The sequence below is a fragment of the Numenius arquata genome, chromosome 38, assembly GCF_964106895.1.
Source record: "Numenius arquata chromosome 38, bNumArq3.hap1.1, whole genome shotgun sequence".
Lineage (NCBI taxonomy): Eukaryota > Metazoa > Chordata > Aves > Charadriiformes > Scolopacidae > Numenius > Numenius arquata.
In genome coordinates, this window is record NC_133613.1 from 49365 (window position 1) to 69127 (window position 19763).

At 62.2% G+C, this 19763-nt stretch overlaps 1 protein-coding gene and 2 gene segments (V, D, J or C); 2 read left to right on the forward strand and 1 right to left on the reverse strand.

Annotated features, from left to right (window-relative positions):
• Positions 1-295: 295 nt before the first annotated feature.
• On the forward strand, positions 296-2501 carry LOC141476524 (immunoglobulin heavy variable 3-23-like). The segment is given in 4 exon segments: positions 296-385; positions 1912-1969; positions 2087-2453; positions 2498-2501. Coding segments are annotated over 4 exon segments (519 nt in total).
• A 103-nt stretch (positions 2502-2604) lies between these two features.
• Positions 2605-7798, reverse strand: LOC141476525 (immunoglobulin heavy variable 3-23-like). The segment is given in 3 exon segments: positions 2605-2678; positions 2868-3179; positions 7630-7798. Coding segments are annotated over 3 exon segments (555 nt in total).
• A 409-nt stretch (positions 7799-8207) lies between these two features.
• On the forward strand, positions 8208-18437 carry LOC141476526 (uncharacterized). Its single transcript, XM_074165213.1, has 6 exons — positions 8208-8267; positions 8743-8827; positions 14468-14878; positions 15946-16056; positions 17776-17856; positions 17974-18437. Exons 1-6 carry the CDS (start codon positions 8208-8210, stop codon positions 18435-18437), a joined length of 1212 nt encoding a protein of 403 aa, XP_074021314.1.
• The last annotated feature ends 1326 nt before the right edge of the window (positions 18438-19763 follow it).

Here is a 19763-nt window from a genome sequence, read left to right on the forward strand (position 1 = left end):
GGCAAATCTCAACCGGTTTTGCCCCCAAAAGCCCTTTCCTCTGGGACCTGGAACCCAACACAGAGCCCAGACCCTTCCTGTGTCCCAGACCCCCCAGGAGCCCACATTTGCTCCCCTGAGGCTGGTCGCAGTCTGGAGCAAGAACCAGGGGGAGCTGGGGTCCTCCCCTTCTGCCCCTTCCTCAGGGCTGCGGGCGGCCGTGGAGCTGGTGGAGTCCGGAGGGGGCCTCCAGACACCCGGGGGGTCCCTCACCCTCCGCTGCAAGGCCTCCGGATTCACCTTCAGCTACAACGGCATGGGATGGATCCGACAGGCGCCCGGGAAGGGGCTGGAATTCGTCGCGAGTATTACCAGCAGTGGTAGTTACACAGACTACGCGCCGTCGGTCAAGGGGCGCTTCACCATCTCCAGGGACAACTCCCAGAGCACGGTCACGCTGCAGATGAACAGCCTCAGGGACGACGACACGGCCACCTACTACTGCGCCAAAGATGGTTGGGCTGGTGCTGCTGGAGGCACCGACCCCGGCCCCGTGTCCCCACATCCCTGCGCTGGGTCCCCACATCTCAGCACCTTCCCCCCACCCAACACCAACCTGGCCCCTTCCACCAAACGTGGACCATTCTCCCAACTTGGGTCCTTTCCCTGAGTCTTCACCATTGGCCCCGAGCCCACCCCAGACCCCTCTCCTGAACCCCAATCCAGGGACCAGCGCTGGTATCAAAGGTTTTGGGGAAGATGCTGGGATTTTGGGATGCGGGGCAGGGACGTTGGGGCTCAGGACAGGGGTGCTGAGACTTGGAGTGAGGATTTTGGGAAGATCCCGGGTGTCTGTTGCCCCCACTCCATTTGGAAGCTGCTGGAGGTGACGCCGGAGCCCTGGCAGGGGAGGGTCAGGGTGGGAATTTGGGCACAGGACCCAGGGATTTGGGCACGAGGGAAAGGTCCAGGCGCATGTAAAGGGTCCAGGCTTGGGGCAGAATGTGGGGAGATGCTGGGAAGAGGGGGAACACCGCCAGGATGTTGGGGCTCAGGACGAGGGTGGGGGTTCAGGGTGAAGGACGCCGGTGGCTGCAAGAGCCCGGGCTTGGGGCAGGGTCTGGGCTGGGAGCAAGGATTTTGGGGAAGATGGTGGGATGTGGGAATATGAGTCAGGAGTGACGGAGTCAGGGCCACCACCAACATAAGCAGCAGCACCACCACCAGCGTCACGTTTGGCGCAGTAGTAGGTGGCCGTGTCCTCGGCCCTGAGGCTGTTCATCTGCAGCGTGAGCGTGCTCTGGGAGTTGTCCCTGGAGATGGTGAAGCGCCCCTTGACCGACGGATCGTAGACTGTGGTACCATCGCTCCAAATACTCACGACGTATTCGAGCCCCTTCCCGGGCACCTGTCGCACCCAGAGCATGGCTTTGCTGCTGAAGGTGAATCCGGAGGCCTTGCAGCGGAGGGTGAGGGACCCCCCGGGTGTCTGGAGGCCCCCTCCGGACTCCACCAGCTCCACGGCCGCCCGCAGCCCTGGGGAAGGAGAAAGGAAGGAGAGAATTGAGTCACCCCCAAGGTCCCGCCATCGCTCGCTCCCCCATCTCCGTCTCTGAGATCTTTATCCACGAGCTGGAGGAGGGGACCGAGGGCTCCCTCGGTGAGTCCCACCCAAGTCGGTGGGATGTGGATCTGCTGGAGGTGGGAAGGCTCCACAGAGGGCTCTGGACAGGCCGCATCCATGGGTCCAGCCAACGGTGGGAGGTTCAACAAGGGCCAGGGCCGGGTCCTGCCCTTGGCTCACCCCAAGCCCATGGACGCTCCAGGCTGGGGGAAGAGTGGCTGGAAAAGGACCTGGGGGTGTTGGGCGACAGGGGCTGAACGTGAGCCAGCAGCGACCCCCCTTCAAGACCCCCATGTGCCCCCCCAAAGGACCCATCCCTGCTCAGCCCCTCCACCCTCCTCCTCCTCCTCCTGGCCGCCCTCCCAGGTAGGACCCCAACTCCCCGCCATTGACCCCCCCCTCCCCGGGCGCGGAGATGGGGGAGCGAGCGATGGTGGGACCTTGGGGGTGACTCAATTCTCTCCTTCCTTTCTCCCTCCCCAGGGCTGCGGGCGGCCGTGGAGCTGGTGGAGTCCGGAGGGGGCCTCCAGACACCCGGGGGGTCCCTCACCCTCCGCTGCAAGGCCTCCGGATTCACCTTCAGCAACAACGGCATGGGATGGATGCGACAGGCGCCCGGGAAGGGGCTGGAGTTCGTTGCGGGTATTTACAGCGATGGTAGTAGCACAGCCTACGCGCCGTCGGTCAAGGGGCACTTCACCATCTCCAGGGACAACTCCCAGAGCACGGTCACGCTGCAGATGAACAGCCTCAGGGCCGAGGACACGGCCACCTACTACTGCGCCAAAAATGCTGGTAGCGGCAGTGCTGGTGATGCTTATGGTTATTGTGGCACTGATCCAGGCACCGTGTCCCCACACTCTGCCCCACAAGGGCACGTTTCTGGCTCTGGAGGTGACCCCGGGTGTTGGGGTTCTGCACCGGGCAGGGGTTGGGGCACCGTTGGGGTGTCCAGGCTTGGGGGGTCCTCACTCCCCTCACTTGGAGACAATGGCCGAGGCTCAGGACAAGGACCTGGGTTGGGTGCAGGGCTCTGGGCTGGGGGAAGGGTCCAGGCTGGGGTTTTCGGGAGGTGCTGAGAATTGGGGGAAGAGCTGAGGGATGTTGGGGCTCAGTGACGTTGTGGCTGACGTGTCCTTTCTTCCTGTCCTTCCTGGGCTGAGGACTCCAGAGCTGGACGAAGGGCTCCAGGTGGGCTCTCCCCAGAGCAGAGCAGAGAGTTGGGTCACGGTGTTGGGGTCGGGGCCACCACCACCACCACTACCAGCACTTTTGGCGCAGTAGTAGGTGGCCGTGTCCTCGGCCCTGAGGCTGTTCATCTGCAGCGTGAGCGTGCTCTGGGAGTTGTCCCTGGAGATGGTGAAGCGCCCCTTGACCGACGACGCGTAGTAGGTGCTACTACCACTGCTGCTAATACTCGCGACGAACTCCAGCCCCTTCCCGGGCGCCTGTCGCACCCATTGCATGGCTTTGCTGCTGAAGGTGAATCCGGAGGCCTTGCAGCGGAGGGTGAGGGACCCCCCGGGTGTCTGGAGGCCCCCTCCGGACTCCACCAGCTCCACGGCCGCCCGCAGCCCTGGGGAAGGAGAAAGGAAGGAGAGAATTGAGTCACCCCCAAGGTCCCGCCATCGCTCGCTCCCCCATCTCCGTCTCTGAGATCTTTATCCACGAGCTGGAGGAGGGGACCGAGGGACCCAGCACTCGAGGTGGGGACTCACCAGTGCCCAGTACAGGGGGACGATTGAGGTTTCGTGTAAAAACGGTCAACATTTGGGACCTAAAACAGTCGAGGTTTCCATCAAAATGTTGAGACTTTGGAAAAAATGGTTGAATTTGGAGGAAAGAGTGGAGACTTGGGGCAAAAACAGTCAAGGCTGGGGGCAAAGGGTTGAGGCTTGAGGCAAGGACCTGGGTTGGGTGAACGGTTTGAGGAAGATGTGGGGACCCAGCTCAGGGATGTGGGGACACGGTGCCACCAACATAAGCATCACCAGCACTACCACAATCAGCTTCTTTGGCGCAGTAGTAGGTGGCCGTGTCCTCGGCCCTGAGGCTGTTCATCTGCAGCGTGACCGTGCTCTGGGAGTTGTCCCTGGAGATGGTGAAGCGCCCCTTGACCGACGGCGCGTAATTTGTGGTACTACCATCATTGTTAATACTCGCAACGAACTCCAGCCCCTTCCCGGGCGCCTGTCGCACCCACTGCATGTCGTAGCTGCTGAACGTAAAGCCAGAGCCTGGGCAGGACACAGCTCCGGGCAGGAATTTGGGCAGCCAGCAGGATTTTGGGCTGGTTTCAGGGGAGTTGAGGCTCAGGGCGAGTGTGTTTGGCACCAGGCAGGGGTTTGGGGTCCCTGGGATGGAGCGGGCAGGGGGCAGGGATGGGGTCTGGGATCACGGGGCAGGGATTTTGGGGAGATGCTGGGAGCCAGCGAGGGGACGTGTGGGCTGAGGTGAGGGGTCTGGGCTTGATGAAAAGGTCCAGGCTGAGGGGAAGGGTTTTGGGAAGATGCTGAGATGTGGGGACACAGCCCAGGGATGTTGGGGAACGGGAGCGGAGATGGGGGAGCGAGCGATGGCGGGACCTTGGGGGTGACTCAATTCTCTCCTTCCTTTCTCCCTCCCCAGGGCTGCGGGCGGCCGAGGAGCTGGTGGAGTCCGGAGGGGGCCTCCAGACACCCGGGGGGTCCCTCACCCTCCGCTGCAAGGCCTCCGGATTCACCTTCAGCAGCTACAACATGTTCTGGGTGTGACAGGCCCCCGGGAAGGGGCTGGAGTTCATTGCGGATATTGAAAGTGGTGGTACCACAGGATACGACACGGCCAACTACCCGTTCAGTTCTGGGCCACTCACTCCAGGAAGGACATTGAGCTGCTGGAGCGTGTCCAGAGGAGAGCCACCAAGCTGGTGAGGGGTCTGGAGAACAAGTCATACGAGGAGAGGCTGAGGGAACTGGGCATGTTTAGTTTGGAGAAGAGGAGGCTGAGGGGAGACCTCATTGCCCTCTGCAACTCCCTGAAAGGAGGGTGTAGAGAGGTGGGTGTTGGCCTCTTCTCCCAAGGGAATAAGGACAGGAGCAGAGGGAATGGTCTGAAGTTGGGGCAGGGGAGGTTTGGATCAGATATGAGGAAGAATTCCTTTCCTGAGAGGGTGGTCAGGCCCTGGAACAGCCTGCCCGGGGAGGTGGTGGAGTCGCCATCCCTGGAGGGATTTAAGGACCGTGTAGAGGTGGCACTTCAGGGCATGCTCTAGTGCCCGAGACTGTTGGGTTGTGTCTCTTTGTGGTTTGTTTGTGTGGGTTTCTTTTTCTTTTTTCTTTTTTTTTTGTGGTTGGACTCGGTGATCTCAAAGGTCCCTTCCAACCATGAGGATTCTGTGATTCAGTGACACTGCGCCAAAGATTACGGTGATGGTGGCGGCACCGACCCCAGCACCGTGTCCCCAACATCCCTGCACTGGGTCCCCAATTCCCAGCATCTTCCCGAAAACCCCAGCCCCCAGCCTGGACCCTTCCCCCCAGCCTGGACCCTTCCCCCAGCCCAGACCCCTGCACCCAACCCAGGTCCTTGTCCTGAGCCTCGGCCATTGTCCCCAAGACCATTCTTCTCCCACCCAGTGAGAGAAGGTCCAAAGCCTGGACGCCCCCATGGGGCCCCAACCCCTGCCCGGTGCAGAACCCCAACACCCGGGGTCACCTCCAGAGCCAGAAACGTGCCCTTGTGGGGCAGAGTGTGGGGACACGGTGCCTGGATCAGTGCCACCACCACCATAAGCATCACCAGCACTGCCGCAACCAGCATTTTTGGCGCAGTAGTAGGTGGCCGTGTCCTCGGCCTTGAGGCTGTTCATCTGCAGCGTGACCGTGCTCTGGGAGTTGTCCCTGGAGATGGTGAAGCGCCCCTTGACCGACGGCGCGTAGTAGGTGCTACCACTGCTGCCAATACTCGCAACGAACTCCAGCCCCTTCCTGGGCGCCTGTCGCACCCATTCCATTTGGAAGCTGCTGAAGGTGAATCCGGAGGCCTTGCAGCGGAGGGTGAGGGACCCCCCGGGTGTCTGGAGGCCCCCTCCGGACTCCACCAGCTCCACGGCCGCCCGCAGCCCTGGGGAGGGAGAAAGGAAGGAGAGAATTGAGTCACCCCCAAGGTCCCGCCATCGCTCGCTCCCCCATCTCCGCTCCCGCTCCCCAACATCCCTGGGCTGTGTCCCCACATCTCAGCATCTTCCCAAAACCCTTCCCCTGAGCCTGGACTTTTTCATCAAGCCCAGACCCCTCACCTCAGCCCACACGTCCCCTGGCTGGCTCCCAGCATCTCCCCAAAATCCCTGCCCCGTGATCCCAGACCCCATCCCTGCCCCCTGCCCGCTCCATCCCAGGGACCCCAAACCCCTGCCTGGTGCCAAACACACTCGCCCTGAGCCTCAACTCCCCTGAAACCAGCCCAAAATCCTGCTGGCTGCCCAAATTCCTGCCCAGAGTTATGTCCTGCCCCACCTCTTCATCCCCAAATCTTTACTCCTTCCCCCAACTCTCAATTGCCTGGCCCAAAGTCAACCAGTTTTGTCTCAAATCCTGACTCTTTGCCCCATCCCTCAACTCTTTTGGCCCCAAACCCTCGAGCGTTTCTGGCAAATCTCAACCGGTTTTGCCCCCAAAAGGCCTTTCCTCTGGGACCTGGAACCCAACACAGAGCCCAGACCCTTCCTGTGTCCCAGACCCCCCAGGAGCCCACATTTGCTCCCCTGAGGCTGGTCCCAGTCTGGAGCAAGGAACCAGGGGGAGCTGGAGGTCTCCCCTTCTGCCCCTTCCTCAGGGCTGCGGGCGGCCGTGGAGCTGGTGGAGTCCGGAGGGGGCCTCCAGACACCCGGGGGGTCCCTCACCCTCCGCTGCAAGGGCTCCGGATTCACCTTCAGCAGCTACAACATGGGATGGATGCGACAGGCGCCCGGGAAGGGGCTGGAATACGTCGCAGCTATTAGCTACAGTGGTAGTTACACAAGCTACGCGCCGTCGGTCAAGGGGCGCTTCACCATCTCCAGGGACAACTCCCAGAGCACGCTCACGCTGCAGATGAACAGCCTCAGGGCCGAGGACACGGCCACCTACTACTGCGCCAAAAGTGCTGATGGTGGTTGTGGTGGTGGGCCCGACCCCGGCACCGTGACCCAACTCTCTGCTCTGCTCTGGGGAGAGCCCACCTGGAGCCCTTCGTCCAGCTCTGGAGTCCTCAGCCCAGGAAGGACAGGAAGAAAGGACACGTCAGCCACAACGTCACTGAGCCCCAACATCCCTCAGCTCTTCCCCCAATTCTCAGCACCTCCCGAAAACCCCAGCTTGGACCCTTCCCCCAGCCCAGAGCCCTGCACCCAACCCAGGTCCTTGTCCTGAGCCTCGGCCATTGTCCCCAAGTGAGGGGAGTGAGGACCCCGGAAGCCTGGACACCCCAACGGTGCCCCAACCCCTGCCCGGTGCAGAACCCCAACACCCGGGGTCACCTCCAGAGCCAGAAACGTGCCCTTGTGGAGCAGAGTGTGGGGACACGGTGCCAAGGCCGGTGCCACAATAACCATAAGCATCACCAGCACTGCCGCTACCAGCACGTTTGGCGCAGTAGTAGGTGGCCGTGTCCTCGGCCTTGAGGCTGTTCATCTGCAGCGTGACCGTGCTCTGGGAGTTGTCCCTGGAGATGGTGAAGCGCCCCTTGACCGACGGCGCGTAGTTTGTGTAACTACCATCGTAGCTAATACCCGCAACGTATTCGAGCCCCTTCCCGGGCGCCTGTCGCACCCAAACCATGTTGTAGCTGCTGAAGGTGAATCCGGAGGCCTTGCAGCGGAGGGTGAGGGACCCCCCGGGTGTCTGGAGGCCCCCTCCGGACTCCACCAGCTCCTCGGCCGCCTGCAGCCCTGGGGAGGGAGAAAGGAAGGAGAGAATTGAGTCACCCCCAAGGTCCCGCCATTGCTCGCTCCCCCACCTCTGCGCCTGGGAAGGGGGGGTGTCAATGGTGGGGAGTTCGGGTCCTACCTGGCAGGGCATCCAGGAGGAGGAGGAGGAGGAGGGTGGAGGGGGCTGAGCTGTGATGGGTCCTGATCAGGGGGTCCTGTCTGCCCCGTGGGGCTGGAGCTGGTCGGGGGGATGATGGAACCAAAGGAAGGTGCCAGGGTCCAGTGCTGGGGGCAAAAGGTCTGATCATCGTGCAGGGTCCGGGCTGGGGGCAGAATGTGGGGAGATGCTGGGAAGAGGGGGAACACCGCCAGGATGTTGGGGCTCAGGACGAGGGTGGGGGTTCAGGGTGAAGGACGCCGGTGGCTGCAAGAGCCCGGGCTTGGGGCAGGATGTGGGCTGGGAGCAAGGATTTTGGGGAAGATGGTGGGATGTGGGAACATGAGTCAGGAGTGACGGAGTCAGGGCCACCACCAACATAAGCAGCAGCACCACCACCAGCGTCACGTTTGGCGCAGTAGTAGGTGGCCGTGTCCTCGGCCCTGAGGCTGTTCATCTGCAGCGTGAGCGTGCTCTGGGAGTTGTCCCTGGAGATGGTGAAGCGCCCCTTGACCGACGGCGCGTAGCCTGTCCAACTACCACTGCTGGTAATACCCGCGATGTATTCGAGCCCCTTCCCGGGCGCCTGTCGCACCCAGAACATTGTGAAGCTGCTGAAGGTGAATCCGGAGGCCTTGCAGCGGAGGGTGAGGGACCCCCCGGGTGTCTGGAGGCCCCCTCCGGACTCCACCAGCTCCACGGCCGCCCGCAGCCCTGGGGAGGGAGAAAGGAAGGAGACAAGCCAAAGCATCCTCACTCCAAGTCTCAGCACCCCTGTCCTGGGCCCCGACGTCCCTGCCCCGCAACCCAAAATCCCAGCATCTTCCCCCAAATCCCACTACCTTCCCCAGTCCTTGGCCTGAGCATCCCCTGCGCCGTGATATCGCAGCATCTTCCCCAATCCCTGCATTTTCCCCAACATCCCAGCATCTTCCCCCAAATCCTTGCCCCCACCCCGGACCCCCACTCCCAGCCCCGTCTCTCACCCCCAGCCCGGACCCTGCACGATGATCAGACCTTTTGCCCCCAACCCTGGACCCTGGCACCCTCCCCCTGGCATCCCCCTGACCAGCTCCAGCCCCACGGGGCAGACAGGGCCGCCCCATAAGGGCCCATCCCAGCTCAGCCCCTTCCACCCTCCTCCTCCTCCTCCTCCTCCTCCTCCTGGCCGCCCTCCCAGGTAGGACCCCAACTCCCCGCCATTGACACCCCCCTCCCCGGGCGCAGAGATGGGGGAGCGAGCGATGGCGGGGCCTCGGGGGTGACTCAATTCTCTCCTTCCTTTCTCCCTCCCCAGGGCTGCGGGCGGCCGTGGAGCTGGTGGAGTCTGGAGGGGGCCTCCAGACACCCGGGGGGTCCCTCACCCTCCGCTGCAAGGCCTCCGGATTCACCTTCAGCAGCTTCGGCATGTTCTGGGTGCGACAGGCCCCCGGGAAGGGGCTGGAGTTCGTCGCGAGTATTTACAGCTATGGTAGCACCTACTACGCGCCGTCGGTCAAGGGGCGCTTCACCATCTCCAGGGACAACTCCCAGAGCACGCTCACGCTGCAGATGAACAGCCTCAGGGCCGAGGACACGGCCACCTACTACTGCGCCAAAGATGCTAATGGTGATGGTGGTGCAGCTGGTGGCCCCGGACCCACGCTGTGTCCCCACACTCTGCTCCAAAGGGCACGTTTCTGGCTCTGGAGGTGACCCCGGGTGTTGGGGTTCTGCACCGGGCAGGGGTTGGGGCCCCATGGGGCGTCCAGGCTTTGGACCTTCTCTCACTGGGTGGGAGAAGAATGGTCTTGGGGACAATGGCCGAGGCTCAGGACAAGGACCTGGGTTGGGTGCAGGGGTCTGGGCTGGGGGGAAGGGTCCAGGCTGGGGGCTGGGGTTTTCGGGAAGATGCTGGGAATTGGGGACCCAGTGCAGGGATGTTGGGGACACGGTGCTGGGGTCGGTGCCGCCACCATCACCGTAATCTTTGGCGCAGTGTCACTGAATCACAGAATCCTCATGGTTGGAAGGGACATTTGAGATCACCGAGTCCAACCACAAAAAAAAAGAAAAAAGAAAAAGAAACCCACACAAACAAACCACAAAGAGACACAACCCAACAGTCTCGGGCACTAGGGCATGCCCTGAAGTGCCACCTCTACACGGTCCTTAAATCCCTCCAGGGATGGCGACTCCACCACCTCCCCGGGCAGGCTGTTCCAGGGCCTGACCACCCTCTCAGGAAAGGAATTCTTCCTCATATCTGATCCAAACCTCCCCTGCCCCAACTTCAGACCATTTCCTCTGCTCCTGTCATTATTCCCTTGGGAGAAGAGGCCAACACCCACCTCTCTACACCCTCCTTTCAGGGAGTTGCAGAGGGCAATGAGGTCCCCCCTCAGCCTCCTCTTCTCCAAACTAAACATGCCCAGTTCCCTCAGCCTCTCCTCCTCTGACTTGTTCTCCAGACCCCTCACCAGCTTGGTGGCTCTCCTCTGGACACGCTCCAGCAGCTCAATGTCCTTCCTGGAGTGAGGGGCCCAGAACTGAATGGGTAGTTGGCCATGTCGTATCCTGTGGTACCACATGGATGCAGCCTGTCCAGAGCCCTCTGTGGAGCCTTCCCACCTCCAGCAGATCCACATCCCACCGACTTGGGTGGGACTCACCGAGGGAGCCCTCGGTCCCCTCCTCCAGCTCGTGGATAAAGATCTCAGAGACGGAGATGGGGGAGCGAGCGATGGCGGGACCTCGGGGGTGACTCAATTCTCTCCTTCCTTTCTCCCTCCCCAGGGCTGCGGGCGGCCGTGGAGCTGGTGGAGTCCGGAGGGGGCCTCCAGACACCCGGGGGGTCCCTCACCCTCCGCTGCAAGGCCTCCGGATTCACCTTCAGCAGCAAAGCCATGCAATGGGTGCGACAGGCGCCCGGGAAGGGGCTGGAGCTCGTCGCGGGTATTTACAGTGGTGATGGTAGCACAGGATACCATCCGTCGGTCAAGGGGCGCTTCACCATCTCCAGGGACAACTCCCAGAGCACGGTCACGCTGCAGATGAACAGCCTCAGGGCCGAGGACACGGCCACCTACTACTGCGCCAAACGTGACGCTGGTGGTGGTGCTGCTGCTTATGTTGGTGGTGGCCCTGACTCCGTCACTCCTGACTCATGTTCCCACATCCCACCATCTTCCCCAAAATCCTTGCTCCCAGCCCAGACCCTGCCCCAAGCCCGGGCTCTTGCAGCCACCGGCGTCCTTCACCCTGAACCCCCACCCTCGTCCTGAGCCCCAACATCCTGGCGGTGTTCCCCCTCTTCCCAGCATCTCCCCACATTCTGCCCCAAGCCTGGACCCTTTACATGCGCCTGGACCTTTCCCTCGTGCCCAGATCCCTGGGTCCTGTGCCCAAATTCCCACCCTGACCCTCCCCTGCCGGGGCTCCGGCATCACCTCCAGCAGCTTCCAAATGGACTGGGGGCAACAGACACCCGGGATCTTCCCAAAATCCTCACTCCAAGTCTCAGCACCCCTGTCCTGAACCACCACGTTTCTGCCCCACATCCCAAAATCCCAGCATCTTCCCCAAAACCTTTGTTCCCAGCCTTGACTTCTGGCTCAGGGGTCTGGGGTGGGCTCGGGGCCAATGGTGAAGACTCAGGACAAGGACCCGGGTTGGGATCAGGGCCCATGTTTAGTGGAAGGGGCCAGGCTGGGTGTGGAGTGGGGGGAAGGTCAGAGATGTGGGGACCCAGAGCAGGGATGTGGGGACACGGTGACGCTTTGGTGCCACCAACAGCACCACCATAACCATAACCACCAAATCTCGACCATTTTCCCAATCCACAACACATTTTGGCCCAAATCTTGACTGTTTGCACCCGCCCTTGACCAGCTTTGGCCCAAATCTCGCCTCTTTGCAGCCAGTCTGAAATGCTTTTGTTCCCAAACCCCCTTTGCTGTGAGTCCCGGACCCCGACACAGAGCCCAGACCCTTCCTGTGCCCCGACTTACACCTTCCTGACCCCTTTGCCCCAACGCTGGACCCTGTCCTGAACCCCGACCCTTTGCCCCCACCCCAGACCCCCGCTCCCAGCCCCGTCTCTCACCCCCAGCCCTGGACCCTGGCACCCTCCTTTGGTTCCACCATCCCCCTGACCAGCTCCAGCCCCACGGGGCAGACAGGACCTCCCGTATCATCCATGGGACCCAGCTCAGGGATGTGGGGACACGGAGCCAGGGTCGGGGCCACCACCAGCAGCAGCATCAGCATAACCGTTACCACCTCTGGCGCAGTAGTAGGTGGCCGTGTCCTCGGCCTTGAGGCTGTTCATCTGTAGCGTGACCGTGCTCTGGGAGTTGTCCTTGGAGATGGTGAAGCGCCCCTTGACCGACGGCGCGTATCTTGTGGTACTACCATCACTGTTAATACCCGCAACGAACTCCAGCCCCTTCCCGGGCGCCTGTCGCACCCATCCCATTTGGAAGCTGCTGAAGGTGAATCCGGAGGCCTTGCAGCGGAGGGTGAGGGACCCCCCGGGTGTCTGGAGGCCCCCTCCGGACTCCACCAGCTCCTCGGCCGCCCGCAGCCCTGGGGAGGGAGAAAGGAAGGAGAGAATTGAGTCACCCCCAAGGTCCCGCCATCGCTCGCTCCCCCATCTCCGTCTCTGAGATCTTTATCCACGAGCTGGAGGAGGGGACCGAGGGTTTCCTCGGTGAGTCCCACCCAAGTCGGTGGGATGTGGATCTGCTGGAGGTGGGAAGGCTCCACAGAGGGCTCTGGACAGGCCGCATCCATGGGTCCAGCCCATGGTGGGAGGTTCAACAAGGGCCAGGGCCGGGTCCTGCCCTTGGCTCACCCCAAGCCCATGGACGCTCCAGGCTGGGGGAAGAGTGGCTGGAAAAGGACCTGGGGGTGTTGGGCGACAGGGGCTGAACGTGAGCCAGCAGCAACCCCCCTGCAGGACCCCCATGTGCCCCCTCAAAGGACCCATCCCGTCTCAGCCCCTCCACCCTCCTCCTCCTCCTCTTGGCCGTCCTCCCCAACTCCCCGCCATTGACACCTCCCTCCCCGGGCGCGGAGATGGGGGAGCGAGGGATGGCGGGACCTTGGGGGTGACTCAATTCTCTCCTTCCTTTCTCCCTCCCCAGGGCTGCGGGCGGCCGTGGAGCTGGTGCGCCAAAACTGCTTATGGTGGTTATGGTGATGCTGGTGGCACCGACCCCCGCCCCGTGTCCCCACATCCCAACACGTCTGGGGCAGAGCCGGGCAGGGGGCGCAGGGATGGGGCAGGGAGTTGGGCACAGGAAGGGGTCAGCACTTGGGGCAGGGATTTGGGTTCAGTTCAGCGATTTTTGGGAGAATTTTGGCTATGGGGACAGAAAGGGTTGATGTTGGGGCCCGGTGCTGGGCTGGGCTCAGGGCAGGGGTCCGGGGTGGGGGCAGTGGGGCAGGGTGTGTGGGGAGGAGAACGGGGGCTGGGTCTCTGCAGGGCCCGGGGGTCTCTGCAGGGTTTGGGAGGGGGCCCGGGGATGGGATTTGGGTCCCAGAGAGAGATTTCAGCCGCCAGAGGGACAAGGCGAGAGGAACGGGTGCGGGGCTGGAGCGAAGGTCCAGCGCGGGTGCAGGGGAGTGTGCGGAGAAGGTGGGATTGGGGGACACAGCGCAGGGATGTTGGGGCTGGGGCCAGAGAGACCTGGCTGGGGTCTGGGGTTTTGGGGAGATGGTGGGATGTGAGGACCCAAAACAGGGATGAGAGGGACACGGTGCTGGGGTTGGGGCAACCACCAGCATAACCACAACCACCACTATCAGCACTTTTGGCGCAGTAGTAGGTGGCCGTGTCCTCGGCCCTGAGGCTGTTCATCTGCAGCGTGAGCGTGCTCTGGGAGTTGTCCCTGGAGATGGTGAAGCGCCCCTTGACCGATGGCGCGTAGTAGGTGCTACTACCAGTGTTGCTAATACCCGCGACGAACTCCAGCCCCTTCCCGGGCGCCTGTCGCACCCAGAACATGTTGTAGCTGCTGAAGGTGAATCCGGAGCCCTTGCAGCGGAGGGTGAGGGACCCCCCGGGTGTCTGGAGGCCCCCTCCGGACTCCACCAGCTCCATAACTGCCCACAGCCCTGAGGAAGGGGCAGAAGGGGAGGACCCCAGCTCCCCCTGGTTCCTTGCTCCAGACTGGGACCAGCCTCAGGGGAGCAAATGTGGGCTCCTGGGGGGTCTGGGACACAGGAAGGGTCTGGGCTCTGTGTTGGGTTCCAGGTCCCAGAGGAAAGGCCTTTTGGGGGCAAAACGGGTTGAGATTTGCCAGAAACGCTCGAGGGTTTGGGGCCAAAAGAGTTGAGGGATGGGGCAAAGAGTCAGGATTTGGGACAAAATTGGTTGACTTTGGGCCAGGCAATTGAGAGTTGGGGGAAGGAGTAAAGATTTGGGGATGAAGGTGAATCTGGAGCTGGGGAAGGACACGGCTCTGGGCATGAATTTGGGCAGCCAGCAGGATTTTGGGCTGGTTTCAGGGGAGTTGAGGCTCAGGGCGAGTGTGTTTGGCACCAGGCAGGGGTTTGGGGTCCCTGGGATGGAGTGGGCAGGGGGCAGGGAGGGGGTCTGGGATCACAGAGCAGGGATTTTGGGGAGATGCTGGGACCCAGCGAGGGGACGTGTGGGCTGAGGTGAGGGGTCTGGGCTTGATGAAAAGGTCCAGGCTGAGGGGAAGGGTTTTGGGAAGATGCTGAGATGTGGGGACACAGCCCAGGGATGTTGGGGAGCTGGCACGGAAATGGGGGAGCGAGCGATGGCGGGACCTTGGGGGTGACTCAATTCTCTCCTTCCTTTCTCCCTCCCCAGGGCTGCGGGCGGCCGAGGAGCTGGTGGAGTCCGGAGGGGGCCTCCAGACACCCGGGGGGTCCCTCACCCTCCGCTGCAAGGGCTCCGGATTCACCTTCAGCAGCTTCGGCATGAACTGGGTGCGACAGGCGCCTGGGAAGGGGCTGGAATACGTCGCGGTTATTACCAGCAGTGGTAGTAGCACAGGCTACGCGCCGTCGGTCAAGGGGCGCTTCACCATCTCCAGGGACAACTCCCAGAGCACGGTCACGCTGCAGATGAACAGCCTCAGGGCCGAGGACACGGCCACCTACTACTGCGCCAAAGCTTATGGTAGCGGCAGTGCTGGTGATGCTTATGGTGGTGGTGGCACCGACCCCGGCACCGTGTCCCCACCCTCTGCTCCACAAGGGCACGTTTCTGGCTCTGGAGGTGACCCCGGGTGTTGGGGTTCTGCACCGGGCAGGGGTTGGGGCACCGTTGGGGTGTCCAGGCTTCGGGGGTCCTCACTGGGTGGGAGAAGAATGGTCTTGGGGACAATGGCTGAGGCTCAGGACAAGGACCTGGGTTGGGTGCAGGGCTCTGGGCTGGGGGAAGGGTCCAGGCTGGGGTTTTCGGGAGGTGCTGAGAATTGGGGGAAGAGCTGAGGGATGTTGGGGCTCAGTGACGTTGTGGCTGACGTGTCCTTTCTTCCTGTCCTTCCTGGGCTGAGGACTCCAGAGCTGGACGAAGGGCTCCAGGTGGGCTCTCCCCAGAGCAGAGCAGAGAGTTGGGTCACGGTGCCGGGGTCGGGGCCACCACCACAACCACTATCAGCACTTTTGGCGCAGTAGTAGGTGGCCGTGTCCTCGGCCCTGAGGCTGTTCATCTGCAGCGTGAGCGTGTTCTGGGAGTTGTCCCTGGAGATGGTGAAGCGCCCCTTGACCGACGGCGCGTAGTAGGTGCCACTACCACTGCTGCCAATACTCGCGACGAACTCCAGCCCCTTCCCGGGCGCCTGTCGCACCCATCCCATGGCGTTGCTGCTGAAGGTGAATCCGGAGGCCTTGCAGCGGAGGGTGAGGGACCCCCCGGGTTTCTGGAGACCCCCTCCGGACTCCACCAGCTCCACGGCCGCCCGCAGCCCTGGGGAGGGAGAAAGGAAGGAGAGAATTGAGTCACCCCCAAGATCCCGCCATCGCTCGCTCCCCCATCTCCGCTCCCGTTCCCCAACATCCCTGGGCTGTGTCCCCACATCTCAGCATCTTCCCAAAACCCTTCCCCTCAGCCTGGACCTTTTCATCAAGCCCAGACCCCTCACCTCAGCCCACACGTCCCCTCGCTGGGTCCCAGCATCTCCCCAAAATCCCTGCTCTGTGATCCCAGACCCCATCCCTGCCCCCTGCCCGCTCCATCCCAGGGACCCCAAACCCCTGCCTGGTGCCAAACACACTCGCCCTGAGCCTCAACTCCCCTGAAACCAGCCCAAAATCCTGCTGGCTGCCCAAATTCCTGCCCAGAGCTGATTCCATTCCCGGGCTCCGGCTTCACCTTGAGCAGCTACGACATGCACTGGGTGCGACAGGCGCCCGGGAAGGGGCTCGAATACGTCGCAGCTATTAACCCCAGTGGTAGTACCACAAATTACGCTCCGTCGGTCAAGGGGCGCTTCACCATCTCCAGGGACAACTCCCAGAGCACGCTCACGCTGCAGATGAACAGCCTCAGGGCTGAGGACACGGCCACCTACTACTGCGCCAAAGAAGCTGATTGTGGTAGTGCTGGTGATGCTTATGTTGGTGGCACCGTGTCCCCACATCCCTGCGCTGGGTCCCCACATCTTCCTCAAACCCTTCACCCAACCCAGGTCCTTGCCTCAAGCCTCAACCCTTTGCCCCCAGCCTTGACTGTTTTTGCCCCAAGTCTCCACTCTTTCCTCCAAATTCAACCATTTTTTCCAAAGTCTCAACATTTTGATGGAAACCTCGACTGTTTTAGTTCCCAAACCTTGACTGTTTTTACCCCAAACCTCAATCGTCCCCCTGTACTGGGCACTGGTGAGTCCCCACCTCAAGTGCTGGGTCCAGTTTTGGAGGAGGTCCATCTCCTGCCAAGAGGAAAGACCTGGAGGGGCTGGAGCGGGTCCAGGGAAGGGCAACGGAGCTGGTGAGGGGTCTGGAGCACAAGTCTTGTGAGGAGCGGCTGAGGGAGCTGGGGGTGTTCAGCCTGGAGAGAAGGAGGCTGAGGGGAGACCTTCTCGCTCTCTACCACCCCCTGAAAGGAGGGTGTAGCCGGGGGGGGGTGTCGGTCTCTTCTCCCAAGGAACAGGCGATGGGAGAAGAGGAAAGGGCCTCAAGTTGCCCCAGGGGAGGTTCAGGATGGAAATGGGGGGAAATTTCTTCACGGAAAGGGAGGTCCAACCTTGGAAGAGGCTGCCCAGGGACGTGGTGGAGTCGCCATCCCTGGGGGTATCCAAAAGGCGGGCAGACGTGGTGCTGAGGGACATGGGTCAGTGGTGGGTTTGGTCAGAGTTGGGTCGATGGTGGGACTGGCTGAGCTTAAAGGTCCCTTAAAGCTGGACGGTTCTGATTCGGTGACCCAGGGCAGGGATGTGGGGACACGGTGCCGCGGTCGGTGCCACCATCACCACAAGCACCACCACCACTATCAGCATGTTTGGCGCAGTAGTAGGTGGCCGTGTCCTCGGCCCTGAGGCTGTTCATCTGCAGCGTGAGCGTGCTCTGGGAGTTGTCCCTGGAGATGGTGAAGCGCCCCTTGACCGACGGCGCGTAGAAGGTGCTACCATCACTTTGAATACCCGCGAGCCACTCCAGCCCCTTCCCGGGCACCTGTCGCACCCAGTACATGTAGAAGCTGCTGAAGGTGAATCCGGAGGCCTTGCAGCGGAGGGTGAGGGACCCCCCGGGTGTCTGGAGGCACCCTCCGGACTCCACCAGCTCCACGGCCGCCCGCAGCCCTGGGGAGGGAGAAAGGAAGGAGAGAATTGAGTCACCCCCAAGGTCCCGCCATCGCTCGCTCCCCCATCTCCGTCTCTGAGATCTTTATCCACGAGCTGGAAGAGGGGACCGAGGGCTCCCTCGGTGAGTCCCACCCAAGTCGGTGGGATGTGGATCTGCTGGAGGTGGGAAGGCTCCACAGAGGGCTCTGGACAGGCCGCATCCATGGGTCCAGCCAACGGTGGGAGGTTCAACAAGGGCCAGGGCCGGGTCCTGCCCTTGGCTCACCCCAAGCCCATGGACGCTCCAGGCTGGGGGAAGAGTGGCTGGAAAAGGACCTGGGGGTGTTGGGCGACAGGGGCTGAACGTGAGCCAGCAGCGACCCCCCTGCAGGACCCCCATGTGCCCCCCCAAAGGACCCATCCCTGCTCAGCCCCTCCACCCTCCTCCTCCTCCTCCTGGCCGCCCTCCCAGGTAGGACCCCAACTCCCCGCCATTGACACCCCCCTCCCCGGGCGCGGAGATGGGGGAGCGAGCGATGGCGGGACCTTGGGGGTGACTCAATTCTCTCCTTCCTTTCTCCCTCCCCAGGGCTGCGGGCGGCCGTGGAGCTGGTGGAGTCCGGAGGGGGCCTCCAGACACCCGGGGGGTCCCTCACCCTCCGCTGCAAGGCCTCCGGATTCACCTTCAGCAGCTACGCCATGGGATGGATGCGACAGGCGCCCGGGAAGGGGCTAGAATACATCGCGGGTATTAGCAGCGATGGTAGTGACACAAGCTACGCGCCGTCGGTCAAGGGGCGCTTCACCATCTCCAGGGACGACTCCCAGAGCACGGTCACGCTGCAGATGAACAGCCTCAGGGCCGACGACACGGCCACCTACTACTGCGCCAAAGATGGTTGGGCTGGTGCTACTGGAGGCACCGACACCGGCACCCTGTCCCCACATCCCTGCGCTGGGTCCCCACATCTCAGCACCTTCCCCCCACCCAACACCAACCTGGCCCCTTCCACCAAACGTGGACCATTCTCCCAACTTGGGTCCTTGTCCTGAGTCTTCACCATTGGCCCCCAGCCCACCCCAGACCCCTCTCCTGAACCCTGAGCCAGAAGTCAAGGCTGGGAACAAAGCTTTTGGGGAAGATGCTGGGATTTTGGGATGCGGGGCAGGGACGTTGGGGCTCAGGACAGGGGTGCTGAGACTTGGAGTGAGGATTTTGGGAAGATCCCGGGTGTCTGTTGCCCCCACTCCATTTGGAAGCTGCTGGAGGTGACGACGGAGCCCGGGCAGGGGCGGGTCAGTGGGGGAATTTGGGCACAAGATCCAGGGTTTTGGGCACCGGGCAGGGGTCTGCGCTCCTGGCAAAGGGTCCCGGGTTGGGGAAATGGTCCAGGCTGTGGCCAAGGGTTCAGGGAAGGGGCCCAGGGTGGGTCCTGGGGGTCTGGGCGCAGGAAGGGTCCAGAGTCGTTGGTGTGAGGGAGTCTTAGAGCAAAGGCTGAATCCAGAGGGTGCATGTTTGGGAGAAGGGGCCGTGATGGGTACAGGAGTTTTTGGGAGGTGCTGGGAACTGGGGATATATCGCAGGGATGCGGGGACACGGTGATGGGGTCAGTGCCCTCACCGCCATCACCATCAGCAGCTTTGGCGGAGTAGTTGGTGGCCGTGTCCTCGGCCCTGAGGCTGTTCATCTGCAGCGTGACCGTGCTCTGGGAGTTGTCCCTGGAGATGGTGAAGCGCCCCTTGACCGACGACGCGTATTCTGTGTAACTACCACTGTAGCTAATACCCGCAACGAACTCCAGCCCCTTCCCGGGCGCCTGTCGCACCCATTGCATGCCGGTGTTGCTGAAGGTGAATCCGGAGGCCTTGCAGCGGAGGGTGAGGGACCCCCCAGGTGTCCCTCACCCAACCCAAGTCTTTGCTCTGAGCTTGAACCCTTTGCCCCCAACCTTGGCTCATTTGGTCCTAAATCCCAGTGATTCGTACCAAATCTCAACAATTTGTGCCACGACTTGACCAGTTTTTCCCCAGGCTTGACTTTTTGCCCCAAGTGTCAACCACTTGCCCCAAATTCATCCATTTTTGTACCAAATCTCAACCATTTGCCCCAATCCTCAACCCATTTCAGCCCAAATCTTGACTGTTTGCCCCCACCCTTGACCAGCTTTGGCCCAAATCTCGACTCTTTGCAGCCAGTCTGAAATGCTTTTGTTCCCAAACCCCCTTTGCTGTGAGTCCCGGACCCCGACACAGAGCCCAGACCCTTCCTGTGCCCCGACTTACACCTTCCTGACCCCTTTGCCCCAACGCTGGACCCTGTCCTGAACCCCAACCCTTTGCCCCCACCCCGGATCCCCGCTCCCAGCCCCGTCTCTCACC

Excerpts from the sequence above, each read along its gene's own strand:
- LOC141476526 (XM_074165213.1), top strand. The coding sequence starts at position 8,208 with ATGTATTCGAGCCCCTTCCCGGGCGCCTGTCGCACCCAGAACATTGTG. Across the intron at positions 8,268-8,742 it reads ACATTGTGAAGCTGCTGAAG|GGCCGCCCCATAAGGGCCCA; the intron begins GTGAATCCGGAG and ends CGGGGCAGACAG. Across the intron at positions 14,879-15,945 it reads GCACGTTTCTGGCTCTGGAG|AGCTGATTCCATTCCCGGGC; the intron begins GTGACCCCGGGT and ends ATTCCTGCCCAG.